This window comes from Miniopterus schreibersii, assembly GCF_964146895.1.
Source record: "Miniopterus schreibersii genome assembly, chromosome: 1".
Taxonomy (NCBI): Eukaryota; Metazoa; Chordata; class Mammalia; order Chiroptera; family Miniopteridae; genus Miniopterus; species Miniopterus schreibersii.
Genome location: NC_138101.1, coordinates 11,409,255 through 11,421,841, shown reverse-complemented (window position 1 = coordinate 11,421,841; position 12,587 = coordinate 11,409,255). Strand labels below are relative to the sequence as shown.

The 12,587-nt window shown below is 40.7% G+C and overlaps 1 protein-coding gene across 2 annotated transcripts in view; it reads left to right on the top strand.

Annotated features, from left to right (window-relative positions):
- ADGRA3 (adhesion G protein-coupled receptor A3) overlaps window positions 1-12,587 on the top strand; it is a gene marked incomplete at its 5' end in the record, with an annotated part of 98,644 nt that overhangs the window by 60,380 nt on the left and 25,677 nt on the right. For both annotated transcript variants that reach the window (XM_081161488.1, XM_081161487.1), the window contains 2 exons: window positions 4,278-4,439; window positions 7,498-7,701. In XM_081161488.1, coding sequence (XP_081017614.1) covers window positions 4,278-4,439; window positions 7,498-7,701 — 366 coding nt within the window. The remainder of the gene's footprint in view (window positions 1-4,277; window positions 4,440-7,497; window positions 7,702-12,587) is intronic.

Here is a 12,587-nt window from a genome sequence, read left to right as displayed (position 1 = left end):
ATTTAAATCGTAGCTAGGAGAAAACCATGAATAACATTTGAACTTTAATAATAATGTCAGCTGCTGTTATTATTATTATTATTATTATTTAGTCCAGTTGGGACTACATGTAAATTCCTGTAGTTTGAATTTCTGTCTTAGCTGTCCTGAAACAACCGCCTAGCTTGCGGCCTCACCCACACTTGCGTCTGTAATTCTTGCTTTCCTGGGGATTAGAATCCATAAGAGTGCCCCTGCTGCTTTATGCTTGAAAACGGAAGTGTGGGCAGGGGCCTAGAGGGGTCTAGATCCCTTGACATTCCTCAAAAAAGGGCATGATTGCTTAATGAAGATACTTATCTTCTGTTTTATTTTTTCTCTTAATTTACTATGGAAGATGTTCTGAGCACTTTTCATAGTGTTTCTTTCTTTCTTTTAAATATGTCTTTATTGATGTCAGAGAGAGGAAGGGAGAGGGAGAGAGAGAGAGAGAAACATCAATGATGAGAGAGCCATTGCTCGGCTGCCTCCTGTTCCCCCCCTTCCCGACTGGGGATGGAACCGCCACCCAGGCATGTGCTCTCACTGGGAGTCAAACCACGGTCTCCAGGATTGCAGGTTGATGCTCAACTGCTGAGCCACGCGGGCCCGGCTTCACAGGGTTTCTGATCTCATTTACAGATGAGCAAACTGAGTCTCAGAGAGGCTAATGATTTGCTCATGGACATCTACTTTAAGACAGTTGCAGTCTTAACGCAGGAGAATTTAACTCCCAGACACACAGATATCCTGCCTTCAGTGTTATAGTATTCTCCTGCATTAAAATGAAATGTCGAGTTTAGTTCATAAAGTATCTTATGTATTTCATATGCTATCATATCAAATCCATGAAATTTACAGATGATTTTGGTCTAATGTGAATCAGAATTCCAAACATACATACCAGGGTGGGCACGACCAGGTTTGCAGCTGTGAGTGCACAAAACAGTTTATTCAACCATCGTAATAATCACAACCTGCATCTTTTTTTCTTATGAATAACTGTAAACCTACTTTTGCTCACCCCTATATTGAGAAGAACTCCAACTATTCCATCTCGTAAAACAGATGCCATTTAACATTTTCATTGTTATTAATGTGACACTTTCAGCCTTTAGCCTTTGTCTCTGATAAAGTGTGTTCACAGGCGTTTTCATTTGACCCTGACCGTTTAGTGTGACAGGTGGGAGAGCAGGTGCGCGGGGCCTTCTGACCCTCTGTGGCTGGAATGGCCTTCAGGGAATGAGGTCAAGGGGAAGTCCAAGGCTTTCTAATGTTGGCTGCAGCTTTTAAACTCTCTCTGGGTGTCAGATTGCAGGAACACTCTTTTACTCCAGTGTAATTTTTTATGCACTGTTATCCCTGTTGTGTCCTTGCCACTGTGAAGGATTCGGAACTGCTGCTGTGACCCAGCTACGCAAGCAGCCAGCATTTTGTGGTGACCTGCCCTTGGGAGCATGTTGGCATCTCACCTGTTCCTCAGTTCTTAGTCATTTGGGATGAAATAGTAAGAAACGTAGCTCTTTCTCAGCTAAGGCAATCGCTCGAGTTAACTGCGTACCTTCTTAGAGATACTCTTTTCTTTACAATTATGAACACATTAAATTTCATTACTGCCGTTGTCGAGTGAGCCATAGCAGTGGTTCTGTGGTCATGTAGTCATTGGTTTTTCAGTAGAGATGGTGTATTTATCTACCAGGTCTCATGTTGGATCATCATAAAGTTTGTACATTTAAAACTTTTAAAAAGAGTAAAACAACAGGTCTGTAATTGTGTGAATCTGTAAACACTTCCTTAGAGTAGAATCAGTATTTTCCTGTAGCTTTTCTTTTAAGTTTTTGCAGCCAATGGGGATTTCTTTTCTGAGAGCCAGAGAGCCTATTTTACCACATCACCTGTTTTATCCTATTTAGTTTTGTATAAAAATTCAAAATCACAACAGGTAAGGCTAATAGCCGAAAACTTAGCCAAATTATTCCAGCTACTCTGAATTTCCATTGAGAGGTAGCGATTGTTATTCTAATTGCTGTATAAACAGCTGATGGGCATATTCAGTCTTTGACATAGCGGAGTCACTACTGGCTTCTGTTAGAAGGAAATTCACCCCCACCCTGTTCATTAGGCATCAGTACTAGGATGCTGGTGTCCACCAGTTGTGCAGACAGGCTTAGGATTCTGCAAAGCTTCTTTCTAGGCTCTTCACCTTCCTCTGTCAGTTGATGCTGTTAATTTCTTGGGTTTGGGGGAAATGCCCTTTGAGAATGTGTGAGTCCATTAAAACGGAGTGTTTGAATTAAGTTTCATTTCTCTTCATCATATAGTACTCTGTTGATTCCTTCATTGCAGCTATACTCTAAAGCAGTGTTTTAAAGTGTATTTATTTGGTATTTACCTCACTAGGTTATAAGCGCCAGAGGAGAGCCTGTGTGTTTCTTTCACTGCTGTATTTCCATGGCTCAGAACAGTGTCCGGCTCCCCTGAGTCCTCCGTAAATATTTAGACAGTGAGCGAATGAATATTTTATGTGTGTTGGCCTTTATACCAGGAGTTAGACTGGTGGATAAGAGTACGAATATAAGTAGGACATTGAGTTGCCCCTGCCCTCGAGGTATTTACATTGGAAATAAAAGGACATTGTGATACACTTTGTGAAGACCAGTAAACTATTGTTTTAACTGGAGGAGGTGGTGGGGCTGAGAGGAGGAAGCAGTTTTGCTGGGCTCATTGGTCCTGTCTGTATACGAACAGACTCTAGAAATGCGCCCTTCCTACCACTTCTTCTAGAGCCCGTCGCCTTCAGAGAGAGCCTGTTTTGGGATTCAAGTGGTACAAAAGGAGCAGGGAAGTTCCAAGGAGAGCTCAGGTTTGTTGAGCGCTTGCCACGTGCCAGGCATGGTTCCAGGAGCGTTGTATGTGTTGTTGGAACATGCTCTTCACAACATCCAGAACAGACAGGAACGGTCCCCGCTGTGCCAATACAGGCAGGTACTCAGGGTTAAGTGGCAGACGCAGCCAGGGGTCAGCATCTGACCTAAGCTCTGCACTTACTCCAGCTCTTTTGTCCTGTGACTCCAGGGTTGGCCTCTGGTGCGTGTCTGCAGGCCTGTCTTTGTGAAGTGGACCCTGGGTGGGACAGACTGAATTTTTTCCAAACCCACCTCAGCCGTCATAATCATACATCCTGGGAAGAGCAGTGGATGCAGAATAGGGGTGGGAAGCTCACCTGGAACCTTCCGGGATGATCAAAAGACATTTGCAAACAGCCTTTGCTTTCTGGCTCGGCTTGGGGGCCCTCACACCTTTGATGCTTACGTCTTGATTAGTAAAGCAGCCAGCTTCTGAATCCTCTGATCCTTCCCCCAGAATGCTTTTGTTGTTCTTTCTGCCATAGATTTTCCTCTCATGAACATTTTGCTCGGTGCCAACCCCCCTCAACACCAGTATGTCACATTAGCCCTACATGTTCAGTGCATTTCTCTGACACGGGACATATAAGTCAGCGTCAACAGTAAGTGGACGTTTCACTGTCATTGTCTGACAGATCCTCACATCTGTTGGTTATGAACTGAGCTAATAAAAAGAATTCATTAGCTCAGTTCATAACTTAATAAAACAAGCAGTGCAAAAGTGAGCACCTCCATGGGTCCATTTATTTCGTGACACTAGGTCTTAAAGCAGTCATTGAGTTGGGGGAGGGGAAGGACAATTTCATGAGAGAGAGAGAGAGAGAGAGAAGCTACATGTGCTAGGACACGTGATGGGCCTGCACAGATGGGGAACTTCCTGTGGTTGGACATGCCTAAAGTTTTGAGCATGACTGGATACTAAAGAACTAGACAGTAGATATTTCTTAATAATAATACTAAGCTAACACTTAAACACACAGAAAGTGTTCATAAATGGTTTGCCAGAAAAAGAGTGTAGGTCTTTTTACTTTGGGGTCATGTCATGTCTTTTCCTTCCTCTTGATTAATTTGTCTCCCCTCCTTCCCCCTTCCAGTTTGAGTACCATGTGTCAGTGTTTTCACCAAAGATTTGGTGATTGCTTCAATACACTGTTTTGACTTAAATACGACCAAATGGTCATAATCAAATGTGCTGTTCATATCTGAAGAGGCTTTCATGGGAAACAAGTACAGTGTCTGTTGGGTTTTCACTGAAAAATTTAGACTGCAGGCCCATCTTGGTGTCTTATGAGGGTTTTGATGATGTAAAACAGCCTGTTTAGGTGGTTCCTTTCTCTCCTGCATGCCTGCTAGCTAGGTGACGTGATGGTCGACATCGCAAGCAACATCATGCTGGCCGATGAGCGTGTCCTGTGGCTGGCGCAGAGGGAGGCGAAAGCCTGCAGCAGAATTGTTCAGTGCCTGCAGCGGATCGCTACATACCGACTAGCCAACGGAGCTCATGTGTATTCCACAGTAAGCGCAACATTATTCTAGAATTCTAAGAAAAAAAGTCCTGGGCTTTAAAAAAAAATGTTTTTAAGGGGACTTGGTCCTTATGTTGTACTTAGATTGGTGCCTTGCCCAGGGAGTAGGCATGGACTTAACCATGCTTAAAAATGGAAAGAGACATCATATTGTCCTTAGACTCTACACTAAATTCCGTCATCTTCCTGGATGCGGGAGACTAGTCCTTGTGCCCACTCTGGCGCGGTTCTGATGGATGGGAGTGATGCTGGCAGGCCTCCGGACGTGGGCGTGGTGGCTGTAGTAGCAACATGCCCTCCGTTTGGCAGACCCCTGGGTTCAGTCGCACTCTTGAAGTTCTTAATATTGTTAGGCAGGTGCCACCTTTGCCAGGTGATTTTCTGGCTTAATTTGAATATCTGTTCATCTACTATTTAGACTCCCACTTCCCTTCCTTTTCTTCTTTTTTCACTTTTTTTAAATTGAACTTACTGGGGTGATATTGGTTAATAAAATTATATAGGTTTCAGGTGTACAGTTCTATAAAACATCATCTCTATATTTTATTGTGTTCACCACCCGAAGTCAAGTCTCCTTCCATCACCGTTTGTTCTCTCCTTGACCCTCTCCTATTTCCCCTACCCTCCCCCTTTCCCTCTGGTAAATCACTATAGTGTTAACTGTGTCTATGAGACACAGAAAAAATATGAGATCTTTTTTTTGCTAAATCTCATCATCTTTTTCACTCAGCCCCCAACCCCTCTCTCTCTGGCAGCTGTCAGTCTGTTCTCAGTATAAATGAGTCTGTTTCTGTTTTGTTTGTTAGTTTATTTTGTTCATTAGATTCCACATATGAGTGAGACCATATGGTATTTGTCTTTCTCTGACTGGCTTATTTCAGTTAGCATAATACTCTCCAGGTCCATTCTTCCTGTTGCAAAAAGTAAGATTTTCTTCTTTTTTATGTCTGGGTAGTATTCCACGGTGTAAATGTGCCACAGCTTTTTTATCTGCTCTTCTCCTGATGGGCACTTGGGCTGCTTCCAAATCTTGGCTATTGTAAATCATGCTGCAGTGGACATAGGGGTGCATAGATTCTTCCAAATTAATTTTTCAGTTTTCTTCCGATATATTCCCAGAAGTGGACTCTCTGGGTCATAACGCAATTCCATTTTTAATTTTTTGAGGTAACTCCATACCACTTTCCACAGTGGCTGCAACAGTCTGCATTCCCACCAACAGTGCACGAGGGTTCCCATCTCTCCCCATCCTCGCCAGCTCTTGTTTGTTGATTTATTGATGATAGCCATTCTCACAGGTGTAAGGTGATATGTCATTGTGGTTTGAATTTTCGTTTCTCTGATGATGAGTGACACTTAGCATCTCTTAGTATGTCTATTGGCCATCCCTGTGTCCTCTTTGGAGAACTGTCTGTTCAGGTCCTTTGCCTATTTTTTAATTGGATTGTTTGTTTTTTGGTGTTGTTTTATAAGTTCTTTTAAATTTTGGATATTTAGCCTTTTATCAGATATATCATTGTCAAATATGTTCTCCCATTCAGTGGGTTGCCTTTTCATTTTATCGATGGTTTCCTTTGCTGTGCAAGAACTTTTTAGTTTGATGTAGCCCCATTTGTTTATTTTTTTCTTTTGTTTTCCTTGCCTGTGGAAATATATCAGAAACCTACTGCTACAAGAAATGTTTGAGATTTTACTAGGTATGTTTTCTTCTAGGATTTTTATGGCTTCAAGTCTAACATTTAAGCCTTTAGTCCATTTTGAGTTTATTCTTATGTATGGTGTAAGGTGGTGTAGTTTCATTTTTTTGCACATATCTGACCAATTTCCCCAACATTTATTGAATAGACTATTCTCACCTCATAGTATGTTCTTGCCTTGTTTTTCAAATATTAATTGACCATGAAGGTGTGGGTTTATTTCTGGGCTCTCTGTTCTGTTCCATTGACTTACATGTCTATTTTTATGCCAGTACCATGCTGTTTTGATGACTGTCGCCTTGTAGTTTAGTTTGTCATTAGGCAGCATGATTCCTCCAACTTTATTCTTCTTTCTCAAGATTGCTGGGACTATTCTGGGTATTTTGTGGTTCCATATAAATTTTTGGAATATTTGTTCTAGTTCTTTGTATTATACCATTGGTATCTTCATAGGAATTGTGTTAAATCTATAGATTGCTTTGGGTAGTGTGGACATTTTAATGATGTTAATTCTTCCAATCCATGAACATGGTATATACTTGCACTTACTTGTATCTTCAGTCTCTTTCTTCAGTGTCTTATAATCTTCAAGTGCACATCTTACACATCCTTGATGAAATTTATTCCTAGGTGTTTTTATTTTTGCTGCAATTATAAATGAGATTGTCTTCTTAGTTTCCCTTTTTGATAGTTTATTATTGCTGTATATAAATGCAACTGATTTCAAGATATTTATTTTGTATCCTGCTACATTCTAGTTGTTTTTTTGGTGGAATTTTAGTGTGCTCTTTACACAGTATAATAACAGAAGCACCTTTGGAGTGACTGTGTAAAATTTTTATCTGTGCAACTTAATGCAAGGAGTTAACTAGATCACCCTGTAAAAGAAAAGAAGCAACCATGCATGGCATGAAGTGCAGAACAAGGCGACCTTTAAGTGTATCTCCCAAACCCCTATTACTCGCCCTGTACTGCGATCATTAACAAGGGTTCCCCTGATACCTCTAGCTGATGTATATAAGACACTTGCATTTTAAGCTTACAGTTTTCTGCAGAGTGCTCTTTAAATTATTTTTAAGTGACTTTGAATTGATGTCTAATCCCCCCATACTTCCTGACTCTATTCTTTTCCTCTTCATTGGTATCTTCCTGTTTTGGCTTTTGTTTCCAGTGTCCTTTCTTGCACTGATCTGTCCACTTCTGCCATCTAGCTACATAGTGTCTGTTCAGTAAGAACTGGACTGTTCCCTTTTAATTTATGTACAGTGTTTCATATTTGAAAATTCTTTGTACGTGCTTTTTTCCCATATTATAAATCTTTTATAACTCCTGTCTGGTTGGCTTTTGAAGTACTCACCCAATATTGCTCTGGAGGCTTATGTCATCAAGGCCACCGGGTTCACTGGGATGACATGCACCGTGTTCCAGAAAGTGGCAGCTTCTGACCGGACAGGCCTCTCTGACTATGGGCGGCGGGATCCCGATGGAAACCTGGATAAGCAGCTGAGCTTTAAGTGCAATGTTTCCAGTACATTTTCAAGTCTGGCTCTAAAGGTATGTTACAGTCTCTAATCATTGAACGCCCCATACTGTTAGAATATACAAAATGTTTAGCTTTGCAAAATAACCTTATTAAGAGTTATTTGTGGGGAGGGGGCATTGCTATTATTTTTGCTGCTGTTTTAAAATAAATTCAGGCCGGGAAGGGACATGTGATTACTTTCATGGGCCAAAGTGTTTTTGCCCTTTGGACTCCTTTCTCCACAGAAAAACTCAGAGTTACATTTTACGACTACAGTAGTAAAAAGATGAATGTATTATTATTACTTATTAAAACATTTTCTTTGACCTTAAATTTCATTTTTATCGCTCCTGGTTTTAAAGACATGAAAGTATCGTGTGCCCTTTGCTTGGTGCCTACTCGACCTAACGGGGAGTTGGCCTTGGGACAGGGCAGTTAATCAAGCAACCTCTATATCAAGATTTTTGGCAAGGAAATCCAATGCAATATGTCTTCAGAAAATGTTTTTTATTGCAGCAAGCAAAATCAAAAGCATTTTTATTGATTTTTAAAGTTTGGCGTTTAGACGTTTTTCATTAAACTACATTGAAGCAAATAGTGGAGGTTTAATTTCAGCCCCTAATGGGGCCACATTTTTTCATTTAGCTTGGTGTGGCCACGTGTCACTGTGGTCTCTGTGGATTTTAATTACGGAGTACTTTCTTTGTCTGGCTTGTTTGTGAAGCATGTCACAAACAGTACTGCAGTCACTTAGATGGCTGCACAGTACTTGATCAAGTAGGTGTTAGGTGTTGATGTGTTTGGGTGCTCAGTAGACATTGAATGAGTGAGTGAGTGAATGAAAGAATGAAGAGGTAATGTATTTCGTCATTCCTTACCCTGGTGACCTCCATGGGGGAAGACAATTTGCTCAATTTAGGAAGAGCCCATTTCTGCCACCGCCCAAGACAATCTCAGCTAGGTCAGAATGTCTAATGATCATGTTTACTTGGTGCCATATTGTGAGAGGGAAATTGTCAAGATGTGTGTGTTACTCTGGGCTCTGCGCGTTCCGTGTACCCAGCAGCGCTACTGTAGTCCTGCTCCTTTCCTTATTGCATTTTTTATCGGGAAAAACATACCACAGAATGAACAGAAACAGCGTCGCACACAAGCCCATGAGAGAAAGGGGCGTGTCTTTGAGGAGCGCTTAAAATTGGTAAGTCCTTCTGTCTTAGGGGATCGTAGTTGATAGAAGGGGATTAGAAAAAGGTGAAACCCTGTGCATGTCATCAGTTTCACAACCCACCCCTCTGGGTAAGAAAAGTTCCTACCTGCCAATGTAGAAAGCATTAAATGAACACTCAGATTTGTCAGTTTTATACTAGTCTGTCCTTTTAAGATTATCTTGTGGCCAAAAAACCAAGGACACATTACACTGATGATCTCACTGCTAAAGATGAACAGGGATTATGTTTGCCTTGAGAATTATTTTTTTTAACTGACTTTCTTTGCTAATCAAGTATGGCTGTTAGTTTTTATTCAGCGACATGGACTGAATGTTTCATTACTCTGTTCTTGGAACTGTGCAGAATCTAGAGATAGACAATGAAATAAGCCATGGTACCTCCCCTCAAACATTCATGATTTAACAAGAGAGAGACCACAATAATAATAAAACAACAATAATAAGAGCTAACACGTACTACGTGCTTACTCTGTGGCAGGCTCTGCTGCAAATGTCTATACATTGGCCTCATTTAATCCTTTCAGTAATCCTTTGAGTTATGTACCATTTCGTGATTCCTGTGTAACAGATGAGGAACTGACATCAGAGAGGTTAAGTACTTGCCTCAGTTTGCACAGCTGTTAACTGGGGGAGCACAATGTGAATCTAGGATGTCTGGCTGCAGAAAGACCACATTCTTAGTCACCATGACCTGTGGCCTCTCTCCCTGTAACTCCGCTCACCACCAGTCACATCAGCTCCTAATTATTCTTTGAATTCTTTTCAGTCAGGTGGCTCTTTGACTCTTTCTGATTTTAGTGTTAGAGTTCTGTAGACTTACACAAATTATGATTTTAGGAGAATTTAATTTATTAATGACATGGTACTGGAACTCTAGAGTGTCCTGTAAGGAGTGATGTTAAAATCTGGAAGTATTTGAGTTAACGTCACTCATGCTACTTCACAGTTTCTTCTTAGCTTAATGTCATTGCAAATAGATAGATATATACAAATTTAGCAAATTAATTCATTGTGAGAGCTCCATAATAGCGTTGATTCATACTTTGTCAATTTCCAGTATTGAAATGAACACTAGGATTGAAGAAGCGAAAACACGAGGTTCTAGATACTGTGGGGAGTCCCTCACTGCCTCTCTCCCCCACCCTCCAGACAACCACTCGCCACACTGTGGGAGTCATAACCGTAAAAACGCCACCCACAGTTCCATAGCCTTTTGTTTTTGTCGTGGGCTTGATCCCATTTGGTCCGAATATCTCTTTGTTGGAAAGATCACGAGCTGTGTTTGGCAGAGGAGACTCAGAGAGGGACGCACACCTGGGCCACGTTAGGCAGCTGCTGAGTGAGTGGTGGAGCTGGGCCTGAGCCCTGGTTGGTTGTTTCAGGCCCGTGTTCCTTCCCCTGGATGGTATATGAGCTTCCGACAATAAATATTAGTCACCAGAAACGTGTACTTCCCAAAGGACGTGAAGGGAGGTTTTCCTCATTTATTATTCATGTGTTTATATCTATTTCCATTGCCCTAATCCATACTTTTAAAAATAAATATATGTTTAAATGAAATTATAAGCTCTGTGGTTCTTAACTTCAGGCCATGTGGCAAAAGGTATAATCATGATAAATGTGAAAAATTAAATAATTGTCTCTGATTTTTTTCTAAAAACTAGATTTTTAACCTTTTCATAATAAATAAACAACACTTCTTTCAAAAAATTAAATATACAGATATTACATTCTTATTATAAAACTCTAAACATTATTGATACAGCTGAAGTTTGCTTCTCCAGCACCCTAGGCTACCCTCTCTCGATCTCAAGGAACCTATAACTATTATTTAGTAATATTCTTTATTGGACTCTGAGGGATATTTTAGAAGCCATAAGTATGGATCAACCTTGAACGTAGCTCTCATTTCTCATTGACCTGTCTGTATACCTGGGTTTTTTAAATTGTTGTTGTTGTGTGGTTGGTTTTACAAGTTTAAACTTGCTAAGAAAAAGTTTTCGGAGTTCTAGGAATTATAGATGCCATTTCATTTTTCAGCTTTCTTTTAGAAAATATTACTATGACTTTTTAGAAAATTTGATTTATCCTAAGTAATACTTCCCAGAAAGCCACGCTTTGTTTTCAAGTCATTTTGTATTCAAGAATTTTATCATACTAGTTTTAGTAAATATTTAGCATGTAACTCTTTTCCGGGGTTTTCACCTTCTCATCAATGTGTTGATGTTTTTCCTTTTTGAATGCCTCATTACATACTTAAAAGAAATTTATACTCTTTATAGACATTTACTAGATTAGTGAACGAGTTTATAATACACTTTGTTTCCCTACCTGATTATATCTGTGAGAACAGTAGAAACCTTTTGATGCATTTTATTAGGTGAAATATTTCTAATTTTTTTTTTTTTTGACATCTTCAGATTTAAAAGCTAAGAGTCAAACTGTCAGTATTCAAACTTCCAGAGTGCTTTCCTTCAACAGATTTCGTGGGTGTCTGCTCTGTCCCAAGATTGTTCTAAGCCCAGCAGTCAAAGACTAATTCTAAAAGTTATTCACTTGCTTAAGTAGAACCTTTTTAAAAATTTTTTTTTTATTTTTTAAAAATATATCTTTATTGATTTTAGAGAGAGAGAAGGAGAGGGAGAGAGCTAGAAATATCAATGATGAGAGAGTCATTGATCGAGCCCGCAACCTGGGCGTGTGCCCTGACTGGGAATCGAACCCCGATCGCCTGGATCCCAGGTCGACGCTCAACTGGTGAGCCACGCCCGGCCGGGTGAACCTTTTTTTTTAAAAAAAAAAAAAAAGATAAACATGTCACATGGACTTTTATTAATTTCATAAACAGGGGGCTACTGGTATCAAATGCAGCTGCCAGGAACTATTATTAACCTGAGGAGGGGTCTAGAGAATAAGCGGGATGATCTGTACTTAAGGTTCCCCGGCTCTAGCTGGAGGAGCAGGCGTGAGTCGCCCGTGATACGCGGATATTAGTTATGCTGGAGATTGTGCTGCACGGTGCGTGAGTCCGGGGAAGGAGCGACGCACTGGGAAAGCACTATACTGAGGACTCGGGTAATTAATCATCCAACAGGAAAAAGCCCTATTTAAAGGACTTTGTAAAGTCCTTCTCTTGGCTGCCAACCTTTCTCATCCTGACCCGTCCTTTACCCTGCCAACAGAATTACCCTGCGAAACATCAAATCTGCCTAGTTGGCGTTTGCCAGACGGGAGAATAGTGGAGCGTTTCCGCCCGGGACGCCGGCCTGTGGGGCATCACAGGGGCACGCAGAGCAGAGAACTCAAAGACAGAGAAATTCAGTGTGGCCCGGGCCTAGGCGGGGGCTAGGGGGTGTTAAAAGCTCAATTTGAGACATAGAGTTTTATCCAAATCCTATGGTGTACTTAGGAGTTGGAGGCAGCATTTCCTCATCATTCGAGAACCAAGGTGTTATTTTAACCTGAAATGACATGATCAGATTTATTTCTTAGGAGGAAATTCCGTTGGCAACGTGAACATTGGATTGGAGAGGGAGAGGTTGCTTGGTGCCAGCGGAGAGATTGTGATAAATTCTTAAAATAGGGAGTTTTGTTTTAGATAATTATTTGCCTCCTGGGTTTATAGATTTATTTTTTATTGAGTGCTGAATAATGTATAAGTTTAAAATTCCTAATAAAAACGTTTGAAAA